Source organism: Oreochromis aureus, linkage group 2, assembly GCF_013358895.1.
Source record: "Oreochromis aureus strain Israel breed Guangdong linkage group 2, ZZ_aureus, whole genome shotgun sequence".
NCBI lineage: Eukaryota > Metazoa > Chordata > Actinopteri > Cichliformes > Cichlidae > Oreochromis > Oreochromis aureus.
In genome coordinates, this window is record NC_052943.1 from 15,513,175 (window position 1) to 15,531,966 (window position 18,792).

Consider the following 18,792-nt stretch of genomic DNA (forward strand, 5'->3'; position numbering starts at 1 on the left):
TGGATGTACCTAACCAATCTCCTCTCATCTGAGAGTGACAGTTTGGGTCTTCTTCCTGACTTTGCAAAGGAGGTGACACATCCAGAAAACTTGTACTTACATATAGTCGTTTATGGAATCTGGAGTTGTTGAGAAATGGCTCCATTAAGCTTTGGCCTCAACCCAATTGAAAATTTTTAGATAATGCTTCAATTCCAGCTCTATTACTGGAAACAGTGGAATTTAAATGAACTCCAGTTAAATAAACTGCCAAGAAGAGATGTCAGATATCCAGCTAGAATTATGCCAGATGCTTGTTGATGGCTACCAAAAGCATCTGTTCAAGGTACAACTTGCTAACAGACATTTAACCAAATATCAGTGGGGCTGTATGTGTCTATTTTAGCCTGTATGCATACTTTTCAACCTGTGTAGAGAGAACCAAAAATCATTTCAAATTTGTGCATCCTTTTCTTGTTTTTTTTTTGTAATTAAAGATGTATGCTGTACAATCATTCCATCCAGGAAAAACTGTATACCATGACATTCATGCCCATGATGAGTGTATGTAAACTTCTGACCACAACGTTATAAAGGAAACTAAATAGTGCATGAAATTTTTCACAAGCTTACAACTTCAGGCAGCAGTAAGTCAGTTTCATTCCGTAATTTATAATTTTTTAACGTTACTGTATTTTTAAGCATTTATTATTTAATTTACTAGTTAATTAAAAAATATTGGTGTGTTTTACATATTTATTTTAATTTATTAATTCGATTTTTTTATATACAGTATAATGTGTATGAAATACATGTGTACTTTGAAACTTTCAGCTCTGATCTGTTACCACTAATTGCTTTATCGGTACTGCTGATCCCTGTGACAACAGCTGGACAGGTTCTGGTGGTCACGTGACCGCACACACGCTCCAAAGGCCTTGCAAGTTACGTGTTGTCAACTTAAATTAAAATCTTCGCCTCTGTCACTGAACTCTCTCACCCTTGGTTTCCTTCCAGTCTTCCTTATCAGAGTCGAGGTTAATTTTGAGGGCCATGCCGGTGAAAGCTCCGGTGTGGAGAGACTGGACCAGCACGGCTGTGCTCACTCCAAAGGCGGTACCGAGGGCAAACTTGCCCAGCCAGCCTCTGTTCACCTGGGGTAAGAAGGAATGGGTGCCTCGGCTGGACCGACAAAGTGGTGTTGTCGTTGAGAACTTGTCAGTTCGGCGGACAGCGTTAATATGGCTGCGGGGAGCACTTGTTGCTGGCCTCCTTCCCAGCTGGGGGCTTCCAGGAGTTAAAATATGTTTGAACTTGACACCGACACTCTGAGTGTCAACACTGACACGGGACAGAGGGCCGCCGGTGTAGTACGGGAGAGCCCCGATACGGGAAACTCGAGCTAATGTTTGCAGTGCCATGTCTGAGGAAACTAACGGGTCGTGCTGCTACGGCTTTCCAGTTTGCAGTGTCGGCCACACGTCGTTGTTTCGTTTTCGTTATCAACACACCTCACCAACACTCATGTGCCATTTTTGTTTGGGAAGTTAAGATGGGACCGTACCATTTATGAGGGGAGCCTGCTAATTGCCGCCAAATAAGTACCTGTAAAAATGTGAGTTGTAATGTGGTTTTCAGTGGTGTCACTAAACAAGATATGCTGTGACATGTGAAATAAGTAGGCGACACAGCTGAGGGTGTTTCTATTTACAAGTTCCCACCCAGCGAAAACCCCGACCCGAGTGGCAGAGTCGAAACCGTCAACCACAAGAGCGCGCCGCCTTCATGACTGTCGGAAACATTGACGTTACATGATAAGAACACGCTGGCCGGCTACAGCCCACAAAATAGTTAATACGAATATGTATCTTAACAAGAAGTTTCCAGAAAGTAGTCGTTTTGGATGCGGTAGCAGAACAACACAAATTAAAGCATCAACCCTACGCAATAAACTTGACTTAAAATCGACACTTTCGCCGATTCTCCAAAAGCCATCTAGCCCTGAAAGCACCATTAATACTGTACGCTCGTACAGAAGAATATGTCCGTATTTGGTCTCCCTCTAGCGGATTCAAAAAAACAAAAAACAGTCTGTAGTTACAGCAAGCCTATCATTGTATAAAGGTATCTTCCCCATATTAAAAACAATGAACTCCTTATTATCTTTATGAATGTTAGACAGGAAACAACGAATTTTGGTTTTAAATGCGCCAATTTTTATTAGTAGTTGAGCATAAAAATGAAATAGGTTTTGGTTTGTGTCTGATATGTCAATAAAAGGTGAAAGAGCTGCTACTAAAGTATAGAACTCATAACTCACACCCTTAAGTTACATTTTTGCTGATTACTCAACACACAAAAATAACATATTTATGCACACCCAAATTGCCATATATGTGTCACTCCCACAGTCTGTCAGTGAAAAATGTTTGAGCCTTTTCACATTTCCGCCTGTCGGAAACTGACAAAGAAAAAAAAAGGAACAACCAGCGGTGACACAAGTAGCAGAGACCACAACCCAAGAGAGACAAAACTGCTAAACCTTCTCACAGAAAACCTGGGAAACTTCTTCAGAGATCTTGACAGAGGCACACGGGGTCCCCAGTTTCCATTTTTCAAAACCTTGGACCCGGGAAACTGACGGTATTGTCCTTTAAAGTGTGTGTGTGTGTGACAGCATGAGGACAGAGAGCAAGTTTAGGACAGGGCGTGTGTGTGTGTGTGTGTGTGTGTATGCGCATGTTTACGAAGCTTCTCTATTAAACACACATCTGAGGTCATGTATTTACTTTCATTACTTCATGAAATGAAATGTAAAATGATGAAGTGGTCACACAGATGGAAAATTATGATTAGACTCATGTAGATATGGAAAGTGTAGGCCTAAGTAGAAGTGCAGGGGGTGTGAAACTTTTATTTATGCATTGTCTTGTGTTTATCTGATCTTAATTCAAAGTTCAGACACATTTCAGTCCATAAATGCGACATCTTCAAGATGGGCTTCTACTTTTCATACATATGCAGGAGGACACTGTCTTAACAGGGGGTGAACTTCTCACTTTGGGCGGGTCAGAAAGCGGAAGTGTGCATCCATGGTGATAGTTTAAGTCAGAAACAGGAAGTGCTCATCAAAGTGGACATCCCATCCATTATACGTGTGTGCCTGTGTCATGTTGCACAGTATTATGTGGGTTACAGTTGATTTTCTCTGATAGGCTGAAGAGTGATTGGCAGGTCAAATATCCTCCCTTTGTCTCAGTCAATATTTTAAATGCCCTGAAAAGCAGAAGGAGGTGTTATATTACCAAAGCTATCGGATTTCATTTTTAAATTACATTTTTTTATTGTTATAAAATAACTCACTCAACTTTTCATCACACTTTTACCCTCTTGAAAAATGATTAATGCATATATTCATAATTCATAATTCAGATATGAAATTATCCCTCATAAAGTACTTTGTAATATTCTTGCATGTGATTATCTCCTTTTAGAGAGTTTTAAATGTCTTGCAAAGACTTAGATGTATTTCAAACGAGCATCGTTGCTCACTCTCACCCTAACACTCCCTCTGAAACATCTGAACAGTTTTTCATGTCAGTCTCATGGAGCTGATTTTTCACAGTTTGATCAATGTGGCAAAGAGACAAAGGAAAGTTAATTACACGTCTTCTTCCATTGTCTTTGTCATTGTTGTCACATATGTAACAACAAGGACAAATAAACAGAAACACAAGGCATTTGTCACCCATAATCCATCACATAAAAGATGGAGGAGGTTGATAAAGCTGTTTACTCTCTCCGTGTTTGTCTGTTTATCTGTCACTGTGCTCTGTCAGGCTTGTCTCCTGCATTTCTTTCTCACTATCCCACGCTCTCTTTTTTCCCAGTATGGCGGCGTGGGACCTGTCAGTCACGGTGGAGGACCTGGGGCTCGATGCCCCACCCGTCACCATCAGCGTGGCCTCCGACCTTCACATCGGAGGGGTTATCCTCAAGTTGGTAGAAAAGACACGTGGGTAGCTCTGTCTTCCTCTCTTTGTCTTCCTCTCAGTCACACTTCAGACTAAAATTAGTGTCGTAATTTACATATTCACACAAGAGTTCATGTACAGTTAACAAAATTACAAATGCATAGTTAAGGCAAGGAAACTGAATGAATTATTCAGCACACAGTGTGTCACAAGTCCTCTGAACTGCGCTTATAATTTTTTTCTTTTGTCACCTGCTACATGTTTTCAATTTTAGTTTGTTCACTTCTTCCGCCACTGCTTTCAGCAAGAAACACAACATCAGTCTAAACATATGTTTCATCGAGTAGTTTGTCAATGTGAGACCAATTAGGTTGGACGGATCATGCAGACACCAGTAAGATCTAACCAAAACAGCTCAATCACATGAGGCTGTTTTAGTTTCAGAGAGGATGAATGTAAATGACCTAGTAGCAAACATTGAAGAAGTGAGGAAACAAAGCTATAAATAAAGCTTGGGCAAATTGATCACTTGTTAATAGCGACCAGGTCTATGCATGCATTCAATCAACATCAGTCACGCATTATTTAAACATGTTTTGTAACTTTGTTATAAAGCATTGCTAGTGTAGTGTGCTCTGCTGTATTCATACAATATATTTCAGTCTTTTTTATTTAAGGTTGTATTTGATCTGTTACGCTCATTACTAGCTCTAGATTTCTGTTATTCAAAATATTTCTTATGCATTTTCTACTGGGCCTTGATGCCACCCTTACATCTATCCACCATCTAAGAAATGTTTAAAATCCATAACTTCTTTGTCTCTTACCTTAAGTCAATTTTCTTCTTATTGGTTGCCATTTGCAAAAAGACAGTTTGAACAGCAGGTAACTGTTTTTTGTTTGTTTTTTGTGCTCACAGCCTGTGTTGCGTACCTGACATGATCTTTTATGCATATCTGTTCTCAGAGATATGCACGCTTGGTTAATTAGTGATTCTAAATCAGCCTTAAGTGTGAACATCTCGCTGTGTTAGCCCTGCAAAAGACTACACAGCCCTTTGACAGCAGAGACAGACTCCAGCCCAGACGAACCCTGCACTGGACAAACAGTAAATTGATTGGAATCATTGGACTGACCAATGTTCAGAACAATGGGAAATTCCAAAGAAGTGTGGCGATCTAAGAAGTAGAATAGTAGATTTACACAAGTTGGGAAGGTCCTTGGTGCCATTTCTGAACAACTGTAGATTCCAAGGACCTTCCCAGATGCGTTATTCAGATGTGTCACCACTTTTCCAATGTATGAAAAAAGATCCAAGCTGTCACTGAGTGTATGTGAACGTCTGACAAGAGAAAATAAGGAAGAGCAATAAGGAAAATGTTCAAATCACATCAGGATCAATGCAGAGTGGGTAACTATGTTGTGCTGCATCTCTCACAATCCAAGATCCAAAAGATCCTGCTGATTTAACTCTGTAGTGAACATATTCCAGTTAATAAAGAGGCTGCACTTTTCTATGACGTGTTTCAGGAACATGGTAAACACACAGTTACAAATACTGTAGTCACAGTCTTGCCAGCATTTCATATTTAAAAGGAGCAACAGTGTATATATCAAGATTGAAGTTTTGTTTAACATTAGTGTAAATAACGTGTGGAAAAACGAGGAACTAGCAGACAAATATGAAGCATGTGGGAACATACTGAAAACAGTCTGGCTATTGCCTAGCATTGTTTGGTGGTGGTCACATAAGAGCAGTGTATAAGGAGCAGAATTAAGTAAAGAAATGACCCTGACGTGATTTGAACACGCAACCTTCTGATCTGGAGTCAGACGCGCTACCATTGCGCCACAGAGTCTCACAGGTGGTCATTTTCTCAGGTCACAGTCAATGCAAGGTGTCAGTCTGAAAATTACAACTGATATTTTTTTTATTGTTATAACGTCATTCACTCAATTTTTCATCAAACTTTTTCCCTCTTGAAAAATGATTCATGCATATATTCATCATTTTTATGCACTAGTGGGTAGTAGATATGAAATCGTCCCTCATAAAGTACTTTTTGATATTCTGTTAAGTGTTATTATGTCCTTTCAGAGATTTTTAAATGTCTTGAAAAAATGTTGATGTATTTCCAAGGAACATTGTTGCTCACTCTCACCCTCTGAAACATCTAAACAGTTTTTCATGTCAGTCTCTTAAATGTTAAACCTTAAACATTTAAAGCTTATTTTAAACAGGAAGAAACGTTCAGCAGAACCTGGATCAATTACGAGAATAGATCCTCATTTAATAAATTGCTGTTTTTAGATACAAATGTAATACTGAGCTTTCTAGAGGGTATCCCAAAAAGTAGCGTTTTCAGTGGGATAAACGTTTGGTGACTTCTTCAGTCTCGAGACTGAAGTGAGTCATCTTTACCCGTATGATTGAGCATGCACCAAGACTTCTCAGAGGGTAAGATACTAAAGAAATGACCCTGACGTGATTTGAACACGCAACCTTCTGATCTGGAGTCAGACGCGCTACCGTTGCGCCACAGAGTCTGCACAATGGGCGCATCAACTAATTATTAGGTCACAAATGCGGTGAGCTGCGGTTAGCTTTAAACAAAGAAATTATGCTAATTAAATATCACAAATTAATTCGTTTAATTTTCAATATTTAATTAGTGACATTTGATCATTAAAAACTTACGCAAGGTTTATTAATATATAAATTTTAATAGCCAGCTAAATTGTTTTTCTACGCTTTGAGCGACACTGCTATGGCAAACATAAGCACTGTTGCTACCATACGATACACTAACTACGCTAACTCCCCCGAATCCTAAAATACTTTACACACGTAAAATGTTTAACGTGCTAATAACAATTTTTTTTTACTAAAAAAAACGCGACGCTATGGTTTGTAAGTTGTGAAGGTGAAAGCACTAAGGAAACCCAAACAATCACAGGACCCCCTATGAGCAACTACTTGGCAACAGTGGGAACGAAAAACTCTTTTAACGGGAAGAAAGAAACTAGAGAGGCAGCCAATGGCGGTATGGGCAAAGGAACGAGAGCAGAGTGAGAGATAGGGTATGACATGTGACATACATATCTAGTAAAGTGGCCAACAGCAATAATAATGTTGTAATACTGTATTCTTTTTATTAGTAATATAATGGAAATGAGGAGGCAGACAGGGTATCGAATAGGTGAAAACCAAAGTTTTGTGGGGGAGATCAGGTAATACCAGCAGCTGCAGACCAATACAATAGCTCTATCATCAGTTCTAAATTTTAAGCTCATACATTTCCTTTTCTTTGTTCTACAATAGCTATGCTGTGCATGCTGACTGTATTGACTCCTTTCTTATATTTGGTACATTCAAATGGGAATGGAGACAATATTGGAAACATATTTCCATAAGTACAGCACTATGGCTGCCTAATATAAGCGAAAAACAGTTCATTTATATTTACAAAAGATTAATGGTCAGTAGAAACTTTTAAGTTTTACAGGTAAAAGACAAGAAATCACTTTATGGCTTTTGTTAAAACTAACCATACAAAAAGTCAATTAAAAATGCATTATTTTTCAGGTAAAATGCCATTTAAAATATCCGATGATCGTCATAGTAATAAGTAAATTAGAATATTTTTAAAGTAAAAATGACCAGATTCAGTTTCTTTAATAGTTTAACTCTGACTTTTGTTTCTGTCTTCTGCAGAGATCAAACAGGACTGGTCAGATCATGCGCTGTGGTGGGAGCAGAAGCAGCGGTGGCTGCTGCGGACAGCTTGGACTCTGGAGAAATATGGCATCCATGCTGATGCCAAGCTGGTCTTCATGCCCCAGCACAAGCCCCTAAGACTGGGTCTGCCCAACGGCATTACACTGAGGCTCCGGGTCTGCTTCTCCAATCCCGTCTTCCAGACAGTGATGGGCATCTGCAGAATGCTTAGTAAGATTTTCTTTCTTTCATTTCTCTCTTTTGTCTAGTTCTCTGTTTGCTAGAAACATCTACACATATAAGTTCTTTTTCTTACCTCTTCTTTTCAGTCATGTTGCAGATTCTAAGTACTCACACTGTAATATAGCTGTTCACAATAATTTAATCAGTGAAATGTGTCAAAGTGTCTCATTAATACATTGCAGGGTGACTGCAACTATTGCCAGAGAGGGCCTTCCCCATCTGCTTTGTGCTTTCAGTTTCTCTAATTTTGGCACTTCTTGGTCTCGATTCCTCACCAGAAATCCCCAGAAGGGGCCAACAGACTGGAAAGGTTTTTTAAAGCAGCATGGAAGGGGGGAAATAATGACATCTCTCTATAGAAATGTCACTTAGCATGTTCAAAGATAAGGCTTGGTATCATCAAGTGAGCAGTTCCTTTTTAATTATATTTGCTCCTAGAGCTCACTTGTACTGGCAGAAAAGACACATCCATGTTGAGGACATTCTCTTGATTATAAACTTTTATTTTTTATTTCTAATTTTAAATCCCACATTGCTTCCTGCCTTTGTTGTGACATTGCTTCATGTGTTGTTTGTATGGATCAATATCGAGAGGTGTATGTGAGGATTTGTAGGGAGTACGTATGCTCAAAAATTCCACTTTGCTGCAGTTGCACACCACTGCATATAAAGGCACCTAGTTGGCATCTAATAGACAATAAAATTAGTTTTAAAGTAATATAAAGACAACAGATGTTTGATATAAGGAAGGGGAAAATGGCCAGACCTAGGAAAAGAGGAATGCATTTTCCTGAGATGAGATAAATAAAAGCAGCTCTGCAGTGGCACTAAATGTTGAACAAAAAGGGAATTTTACCAAATTACAATTTTGGTATGCACTCTTACACTTCACTGATTTAAGCAGTAAACAAACTGACCCTGACGTGATTTGAACACGCAGCCTTCTGATCTGGAGTCAGACGCGCTACCGTTGCGCCACAGAGTCTCACAGGTGGCTGTTTTTTCAGGTCAGACTCAATGCAAAGTGTCAGTGTAATAACACTGGAAAACTTTTGGGGTGGGGTAGCATAGCAATGTAAAGTTTGTTTATAGTATATGTGCCATTTTTGGTACTTATGAAAATCTCCTTTTATGTCTAATTATCTGCTGCACTACACATAGTCTGGCACATCACAGGCAAATATTAATAAGACCGTGGTTTTAATCGATTAAAATGCCCTAGTTTTAATGTCTTCTTAGTTAGAGGATAGGAGTGAGGTTCCCAGAACCATGAGCCTAAGTGACTCAGACACAACCATCTGATCAGGAGTCAGACACACTGCTATTGCACCACAGGGTCATGTTACAGCCGTTTGACCACGGTTGTCAGTTTAACAGATTCTCATCTCTTGCCAATCCTTATCAGGACAACAGCGCATGTCCTGCACAATCAGAGGCCTTTCACAGTGCAAGGTTTCAATCCAACAATACTGACAAGTTGGAGGTGGGGGAACGTCAGCGGCAAAATGACAGCACTGACATTTACAGTTTCTTACTATTATATGTACTAATTCTGGTATTATATTCGCCTGTGAACAGTTCTCCAGTAAGATGAAGATATCTGCCTATTGTAAGGTAAAGATCCAACAATAATACAGAGAATACACTAAAAATCAAGAATCAAAACGAACAAGGACTTGGTGACAGTGGGAAGGAAAAATTACTTTTAAACAGGAAGAAAGCTCCAGCAGAACCTAGATCAGTTATGAGTGTAGATCCTCAGTTAACAGATTGCTGTTAAGTGAGCATACAAATGTAACATCTAGCTTTGTTAGAGGGTAAGATATTAAAAGACACGACCCTGACGTGATTTGAACACGCAGCCTTCTGATGTGGAATCAGACGCGCCACCATTGTGCCACAGAGTCTATTCTTTGGGTTTAGCTTTCACAGTCAGCTTCATACAAGAAGTAAACACACCCCTGAACAACTTATCACCTTTACAGCACTGTAACTGTACATATTATTTATTTATTTTCAATAGATATTCGTCACCCTGAGGAACTCTCCCTCCTTCGACCCATAGAGGAGAAGAAAAAGAAGAAAGACAAAAATTTGGCACCAGAGATCTACGACCTGACCGAGGTGCCCCTTTCCTCGGGTACACGCATCACATTTTATTTACACTGCAGGCATAACTTTAGTAAAAATTACATTAAATAATTTCCTATGTAATGTAAAAGGCTTGAAAAACATTTTAAACATTGTGTGCTGTCCTTTTAATTAAAACCATGCAGGTCAACCTTATTATTTCCACTTCTTTTGCAGTATCCCGGCCCTGTCTGTATAACGGCATGCCCGCTCACTTTGCCGACTCACCAGAGATGGAGGCCATCTACAAGATGCTGTCAGTCACTCAGCCTCCCCCTGCCCCTGAGGTCATAGCCAAGCAGTACCGCCCAGCCAGCGTTGTGGACAAGGCTCACATCAATGGCAGGTATGTGTGCACAGGTCTGTCAAACCAGGTGTTTACATCGCAGAGGGGAGCTGATAGAGAGTTTCATTGTCCATGTCACACTGATGTAGGATGTTTAACAAACAAGTTCCCCGCAAACTGAGTGCTCTTATTAACTAGCTATCAGGGATGCTGCCTCAGTTATTATTCTTACCCCACAATACAGAAGGCCGGTGTAATCACTTGCCACTTTTTTTTTTATCAGTCCTGATAAAGAAACTGGGGGTTTCCAGAACTCAGAGCTGTATCTACTGAAGCAGTGGCCTCCTCTGATCTCGAGTTCAGACGTATTTTATCTTATGCGCATGCTGGTTCATAAAGATACTACCGCCAGTGCCTACAAATGGATTAAAATAGGAGCTGTTTGAAGGGCTTTTAGACTCTTTGATGTAATAAATTAGGCACAGTCACAGCTTTTTTAAAGTCTCCTGCTTTATCTCTATAAAGTTCAAAGCCGCTTTAAACTTCAGCTGCCTCAGCCATTGTTACATAATTACACATCAAATAAATACTTTTTGAAAACATCAAATACGTGAGCTTACATAAAGCACATTATATCATTAGCTTTATAATAAGTAGTCAGTAATATAGTAGTGTGCAAAAGTCTTAAGCCACACGTCATTTCTTCATATTTTGCTTCCAAGGAGCCAGACTTTAGACATTAAATGATTTTTCACCCACTTTCAGTCCAGTCTTTGTACCTTAGCAACCAGAATGTTTTGTTTGGTTTTCTTTTTGTTTAGACCCTTATCACTGACTTATGAGTCATACAAGCATAAAAAAGACACCTAACACAAGGGATGAACTGGTGTTGTTTATTTCTATTTTTGAAAAATGTGAAAGATAACACAGTTGATTGGCATAAAATTGTATTGCTGTTATAAAATTGTACTCCATCTGTAAAACACGGTGGAGGCTGTGCCATGGTTTGGAGCTGCATTTTACCCAGCAGTGTTGGAGATCTTGTAAAAATGGAATTATGAGCATTGGAAAGTACATTCAGATTTGGATCCACTATGCAATACCATCTGGAAAGCATCTCATTGACAACAGTGTGTTTAAGACAATGATCCTAAACACACTGGAGTAAAAGCATGCCATCAGTAATGGATTGAATTCCCCAGAGCCTAGACGTTAATATAATTGAAGCAATGTGTGATCATCTTGACAGATAATAGAACAAAAGCGAGCCAACATCCAAAGAAGAGCTGTAAATGTCCTTCAAGAATCCTGGGGAATTATTTTTGAAGACTACTTTTAAAAAATGACAAGAAAGCTTGGCTAAGACACTTCAGGCTATGCTGATTAATAAAAATGATCACACCAAATTCTGACTTTGAGTAGTCTGAAGTAAAAATGTACAAACTATTTTTCCCTCATATGTTGTATTTCTATGTACGTTTACGCCAATTTCAATACATCATTGCAGCTGACATGTCATTTTGCTAACAAAGTATAATTAAATTAGGAATGGCCCTAGACTTTTGTACACTACTATAAAATTAAGTGAAATTAAGTAAGGTTTTGCACATTTTTTGTTATTCTGTTGTGATTTGCTATAAGATGCAGTTTCTAAAAACAATCATGTTACCAATTTACTTTGTTTAGTTCAGGCTGTATATAATGTCAAATAGTGTTTTCTTGTGCTTTTGAATACAGATAAACATGGATGAAACACATATGAAATCATAAACATATATATTCTTTGTCTGTCCCTCTCAGGTGGTTGGACTCGTCCCGTTGTCTTCTGCAGCAGGGCATCCAAGAGAATGATAAACTCTGGCTTCGCTTCAAATACTATTCTACTTACGATATGGATCCCAAGGTGTGTGTGTGTGTGCATATTTCTTTGCCAGTATATCAACTCTCTAACCTCATCCTTCTCTTTCCTCTCCACCCTGCAGTATGATGCTGTACGTCTGACCCAGCTCTATGAGCAGGCACGCTGGGCCATCCTGCTGGAAGACATCGACTGCACCGAGGAGGAGATGATGCTGTTTGGAGCTCTGCAGGTAGAAAATCCATCTGCTGACAGTGAAATATGTGAATCACTCTAATGGAAGTGGACATTTCGCTGGATGTCAGATAATATAGAGACTCAAATGTTCTGCCACTACTCAAAGATATCTGGGCTATTCAATCGTCAGTAAAGCAGTGTCGTATAAAACTGGATTAAATAGGACATTTCTCTGTCTCCTTTTACATGCAGTATCACATCAGTAAGGTGGCTCAGTCAGAGCCCCAGATCATGAGCAACAATCCAGCCATGGACGATCTGGATTCCGCCTTGCAGTCCCTGGAGGTCAAGATGGAGGGAGAAGGCAGCTCTGCATCTGATTTGCTGGTCAGATATAATAGTCTCACTCGAGTCTTTTTAAAATTAAATTATTTTAATAACAGGGAACAGAAATTTATAACAATTTAGGTCCAGGCTTCTCAAAGTGTGGCTTGCAGGCCAGTGGCTGCCTGTGATGATATGTGCTACTGTACACTTTACTACTTTGATCACGGAATGAAACAGAGGGAGCATGTCACTTCAATTTTAACCTTCCTAACACTGACAAGTACAGCTGACGTTATTAAATGTGATATGCACCTGACTCACGGTTAAAAAACAATATAGATCAGCACATTAGTGTTTCATGGTAGAATTTTTCCTATATGGGCCTCCTTGTCCCCCAGATTGGCTTTAAGAACACCTGATTTAAGATATTTTTTTTTTTTTTTTATTAATGGTAGTATTACGTTACACAGGCCTGGATCCAATTTCACTGATGATGTAGAAAGCATTGAGTTAAATTTTTGGTCTTATGTCAGACTAACATTGATTGACTAACAGTTTTATTGCTAAAACATATTAACTGAAAAACTTGCCTTTTATCCAGGAAAATATGACAGCACCAGAACTCACTGACTACCTGAAGATATTTAGGTGAGATCTGGTTTCCAACTCGTTAAAATCTATTTTCTTTTCTTTAAATAAATAAATATTTATTAGTAACCTTCCTCTTTATTTCTAACTTGTTATGAATCTGGAGAAAAAAAATCCCTGGTGAAATCAGCTAATGTGATTACATGTATATTTCAGACCCAAAAGGCTGACTCTGAAGGGGTACAAGCAATACTGGTTCAAGTTCCAAGATACCTCCATTTCTTATTTTAAGAGCAAAGAGGAAAGCATAGGAGAGCCCATTCAAATGATTAACCTCAAAGGTAATGATTCCGTTACGTATTTTTATGTTATGTTTTCCTGCTATATATAGTGCACCATGCTATTAATAGAATGGTAAGTATTTCACGCATTTTAAAATAACAGATGTTTACCCAAAGTGATTTCCAGGCACACTTATTTGCAATCCAAGTCTCCAAAATCACAAAACACAGAACTTGCCTAAATAGATGATATAATTAAAATAATAACTGGAAAATAAGTCAGAAAATGAGAATAAAAAAAACCAACTAAATTGCAACAATGGTAAGAAGTTAAATAAAACAGTAGCAGAAAACATTAACAGTGAGCTTGACCAAACCATGAGAGACTTCAAACTTGACTAAAAGCAACTGAACATGGGTCTGGTAGGTCTTAGAGCTGAATGAAAATTGTCAATTGTTGAGCAGGTTCTTATGTGGGAAGCCAGACTATTCCAGAACTTAGAGGCAATGACACCAAGGCAATGACAGGTCATCTGTTTTTAGCTGAGAAGAGACATTAAGAGAAATTGGGATGATAAGCTCAAGGACCTGGAGGAAAAAGACCTGTAATATAATGTGGCGAGCTCAGACACGGAGGAGACAAAGGTTTCTTTGGGAGCACCCGTTTATTTACCCGGCCCAGAACACTGCCGCTATCTCCCTCCTCAGCACGGCAACCAGAACATAAACAACACAAAAAAAATGGCGCTCTCTCAGAGGGAGCGTCACCCGTAACCATGGCAACATAAACAAACATGACTGTAAGACAGAACATAAATGTCAACAACAAATCCCCGAACAGCCCTGGCCCGCTACAATATCATGGCCATGGAGGTCTTTAAAAACAAATAGTACAATTTTAAAACCTTTTAGAAAATTCACAGGTAGCTATTGCATGTGTATGGAAGCTTGATTGTAAGCAGGCAGAACTAAGTTGATATTGTGAGGTAGGTATCTCAAAAATTCAACTTCTGGTTCAGAAAAAAGATTCACATTTTTTTTTAATGTGGCAGAGACAAGCTTCCATACAGCTGATCTACTGCAGGAGTGACATGATGTCTTTTCTTTGTATCAGTAAAGACTCGAGCAGAATACTTAACTGAAGGCAAAATTCCTTCAGGTATGCTATGATTTGAAGTTGAAGGATATTTTGGCTACCTGTGATTTCAGATCATTCAAACAGTCGAAGAGGTTCTTAAAGGAGTGGTCAATGTCAGGTGTGACTGGCAGATAAAACTAGGTGCCATCACGGAACAGTGATAGTAAATTTATGAACACTAGAGTCAAGGAGTAACAAATATATTGAAACTAAAAGAGGACCTAACATGGATCCCTGAGGGATGCCACAGTTAATAGAAACTGAAGCTGTTCCCTATTTGAACACTAAAGGTTGAGGAAAACCAGTGTAGAAACCCTGCAGTCCTACGTTATGCTTCAAATGTTTTAAAAGAATGCACTGAGGCCAATTAAAACTAAAATAATGCGAGCACCAGAATTATGAAATAAAAGTTTGTTTTACACCTTTGACTGGGCAGATTATATACTATGCATACTTCTACAGTCACACTTAAATTTCTGAAATATGTTAAAAGTATTTATCTAGAAAGCAACTTAGGAGATGAGAACTTTTTCTAAAATCTTGGCAAAGAAAAGTAACTTTGGTATTGGTCTGCAGTTACTAAGGAAATATAGGCAAAAATTATGCTTCTTTAAAAACGACTGCATGACTGTGTTTTGAAACAGGAAGGAATGACTCAATTTGCTAAATAATTATAACGTAAATAGTCAGAATAATAGGAGACAGTGGACCAAAAGCTGCCATGAAGAGGTGTGCAGGTATTATATTTAGAGAAAAGCGATGAAGTTGACTGACTCTCTGAAAATGTTGAATCTGGGGGTGAAATTTTAGATCTTCTGGTGTTATTGTTGTCAGTGAAGAAATCCAAAAACTTCCAACACATATGGAATCACATATCAGACACTGAGTTTCCATATATTGCAGAAGTGAACACCTAAAGCTAGATAAGTACTATGAATTAAAAGTGAATTAAGGTGAATCAGCGGAGATCATATGATTCTTTTCCTACACGCTTTTTTTTTTTTTTAACAGCTTAACCATAAACCTCAAATGTAATGATACCACTTTATTGTTGGTCCTTTACACAGGATGTGAGGTGGCTCCAGATGTTAATGTGGCTGCTCAGAAGTTCCTTATCAGACTCCTGATTCCAGCACCTGAAGGCATGAACGAGGTCTATCTTCGCTGTGAAAACGTGAGGCCACACGCACACCCACACACCTCTTCTCATCTCTACGTGTGACATCCTTTCATTTTCAATGCCTCTATCTCCGGTTCATCATCTCAGCTCTGACCACAGTCACACCTGTCTCTCATGCTCTTTTTTCTATGTTGTCTTTGAAATTCACCCTGCAGGAGCAGCAGTATGCTCAGTGGATGGCAGGGTGCCGGTTGGCATCCAAAGGCAAGACCCTCGCCGACAGCAGTTTCCAAAGTGAGATCCAGAGCATCCGCTCTTTCCTGGCGATGCAAAAGACCAACTCCAGTTCCAGCAGTGCAAATGCCAGCGAAGAAAGCATCAATACTCACAGTCTGGTGTCACCACGTTACCATAAAAAGTACAAACCCAAACAGGTACAGATGTAGCAACAGGCCACAAAAGGATAAATGTTGCAGATATATTGTCTTGTGTTTTCACAAAGCAGTATTTTTGATCTCATATATTCTGTGTGGCATTTAGCAATTGCCCAAATTACTAACCTAAATGACCTTAATCATTTTCCTGAAGAACAATACAGTAATTTTGTGCAACTGTGCAAATCTGCAACTGCTTATGGCAGCAAAAATATAATTACATCTCACCTTTTACCCTCTGCCTGCTCTTCCAGCTGACCCCTCGAATCCTGGATGCATACCAGAACGTGGCTCAGCTCTCCCTGACAGATGCATTGATGCGCTTCCTGCAGATCTGGCAGGCCCTGCCTGACTTTGGGCTTTCATACGTTGTTGTCAGGTTAAGTTTAAAGTTTCATTTAAAGCTTTTGAGAGTTGATTCTGTGCCAGTGAACACATCAAAGACCAAAATTCACTGTAACAAGGTTATTATAAAGCACTTGACCTCGAACATCCTCCTTCTGTGTGTTATGAACGTTATAAATCTTTCAACAGCATAAAAGCAGAGACTGTAGTCGAAGGAAATGCACGCCCAAGATCTGCAGAAATGTAGTTAATGCTAAAAAAAATAAAGCTAACCTAACATTTTTTTTTACTTTTTAGGCAGACAGAAAGATTAATTTTAAACACCCTTCCACCAGCAATGTGCAAAGTCATCAGACTAAGCGCAATTCTGTAGAAGAAGTTTAATCATTTTTATATGGAGGAATCAAGACTGACTTTTGTCTAAAAAAGAAAAATTAACTTAGAGGAATCTAAACAAAATGTACGCCCCCAACAGGTTCAAAGGCAGCCGGAAAGATGAGGTACTCGGCATTGCTCCCAATCGCTTGATCCGTATTGACCTTAGTGTGGGTGATGTAGTGAAGACCTGGCGCTACAACAACATGAAGCAGTGGAACGTCAACTGGGATATTAGACAGGTATGACTCATATCTTGAACAGGCTTCTGTCTGATAATTTAAAAATGTCCAGAATGCTCATTTTCAACTTCACGTTTTCATTCTCAGAGGTTTTTATGATTCATAGTTCCGACGAGAGATTTGAACCTTCTACTCGCTGTCCTGACCTCATATTTGTCCAAGAGTTTTAGAAAATTGTCTAAAAGGGAGAACTCTGAGTAGTCTGAAGCCTGAACTTTTGGCTTGCAAGAAGAGATTGCCTCTTGTACAATTGATGTACAATGCCTTATTACACAACGGTATTTGTGATAACTGAGCATGAATGAAAAGAAGCTCGTGTGTTTAGAGACCGACCTACAAACCAAGCATGAATTTAGCTGCACACTAAAGACTTCTGAAAACATGCTGACAGTGTGTCTTTCAATAAAGTGACATTTATAGTTCTTACTGGTCAGACCTTTTAATGGAAATGGTTCTGAAACTGTGGGGCAACCAGGTGAAAAACCTGAAATGAAACTGAGATTGATGAATATGCTTTTACAAAACCAGAAAAAAGATTTAAGAACCATTGCCCTAATGTGACTTACATCTTGGGATGTGTATGTATATTTGTAGTGAAGATATTTTTCAACCCTGGATTAAGACTTTTTCTAAATAGCTCTGCATTTCTTTTGTGTTCATTTTCATCTCCTCCAGATGGCCATTGAGTTTGAAGGGAATGTGAACATTGCCTTCAGCTGTGTGACCGCTGATTGCAAAATCGTTCATGAGTTTATCGGAGGCTACATTTTCATGTCGACACGCAGTCGGGAGAAGAGCGAAACGCTCAATGAGGAGCTATTCCACAAGCTGACCGGTGGCCACGAAGCTCTCTAAGACTGAAACACAAAAGCCTAGACAATGGGATGGTTGACAGCCCATCAGACCTCCTGTGTCTCAGTGGAAAACCAGCATGGAAAAAGACTTAATGTTTAACTCAAGCAGCCACAAAAAGATAAGAAAATTGTCAAAAACAAGATATTCAGTTTACTGTAAATGTGTTAGAAACTTGTAAGTACACCAAGTTTTCCATTCACACATCAGTGGATGTTAAACTTGATATGTTCTGACATGCTCAAGACTCCAGCGGTCCTCATGCTGACTTCCCCCCTCCCTACAGGATGGACTGCTGCTGAGCCAATCTGCTGGGCTTCTGGTCCAGGTTCAGCAGGCGTCATAATCAAACTCAAAGAAATGTAAAATCAACAGCTGAATCAGCCAGCTCTAACGTCTAACTGCTTTTCTGAACTCACTCTGTCAAAAAATGTAATCAGCATTGCTCAGAATTGAAAGCCTTGAATGTCCAGAGCTCCAGACCCAGTGTTACTTAGACTTTTTATTAGAAATTAATGTTACAGGTAATATTATGACTGAGAAATATAAGATAAATGGCAATAAAAATATTCACCACATAAAACATTTACCAAAATAAATAGAGCTGTATACTTTTCATTATCTCTTGTTTTCCCTTCTTATGGCTGTGGCATATTTTAGCAATTTCTTACACAGGAAGCCTCAAACAAGTTATCTTCCCTCACACGTTGTGCGTGTCAGTCCAT

At 39.1% G+C, this 18,792-nt stretch overlaps 2 protein-coding genes and 4 non-coding genes across 9 annotated transcripts in view; 1 reads left to right on the forward strand and 5 right to left on the reverse strand.

Moving 5' to 3' along the window:
- Window positions 1-1,924, reverse strand: part of macrod1 (mono-ADP ribosylhydrolase 1) — a 144,384-nt gene extending 142,460 nt beyond the window's left edge. Inside the window, exon 1 of one of the 2 annotated variants that reach the window (XM_039619206.1) lies at window positions 980-1,924. In XM_039619206.1, coding sequence (XP_039475140.1) covers window positions 980-1,400 — 421 coding nt within the window. In that variant the 5' untranslated portion in view covers window positions 1,401-1,924. The remainder of the gene's footprint in view (window positions 1-979) is intronic. The other variant, XM_039619200.1, reaches the window with a different exon arrangement.
- On the forward strand, window positions 1,012-18,685 carry fermt3b (fermitin family member 3b). 3 transcript variants are annotated; one of them, XM_031750013.2, is made up of 15 exons: window positions 1,012-1,138; window positions 3,870-3,994; window positions 7,669-7,902; window positions 9,938-10,054; window positions 10,222-10,390; window positions 12,131-12,233; window positions 12,313-12,420; window positions 12,618-12,752; window positions 13,294-13,340; window positions 13,497-13,621; window positions 15,767-15,873; window positions 16,035-16,253; window positions 16,508-16,632; window positions 17,074-17,215; window positions 17,891-18,685. In XM_031750013.2, the coding sequence occupies exons 2-15, from the start codon at window positions 3,871-3,873 to the stop codon at window positions 18,068-18,070; spliced, it is 1,935 nt and encodes a 644-aa protein (XP_031605873.2). In that variant the 5' UTR covers window positions 1,012-1,138; window position 3,870; the 3' UTR covers window positions 18,071-18,685. The 3 variants fall into 3 exon arrangements, with proteins under 3 accessions (XP_031605873.2, XP_031605947.1, XP_039475124.1); XM_031750087.2 differs by lacking the exon at window positions 1,012-1,138 and adding an exon at window positions 2,428-2,622; XM_039619190.1 differs by lacking the exons at window positions 1,012-1,138; window positions 3,870-3,994 and adding an exon at window positions 7,016-7,034.
- On the reverse strand, window positions 5,741-5,812 carry trnaw-cca. The gene has a single exon. It is a non-coding gene; the product is annotated as a tRNA-Trp (tRNA).
- trnaw-cca lies at window positions 6,429-6,500 on the reverse strand. The gene has a single exon. It is a non-coding gene; the product is annotated as a tRNA-Trp (tRNA).
- On the reverse strand, window positions 8,828-8,899 carry trnaw-cca. Its single transcript has one exon. It is a non-coding gene; the product is annotated as a tRNA-Trp (tRNA).
- On the reverse strand, window positions 9,750-9,821 carry trnaw-cca. Its single transcript has one exon. It is a non-coding gene; the product is annotated as a tRNA-Trp (tRNA).
- Window positions 18,686-18,792: the final 107 nt, after the last annotated feature.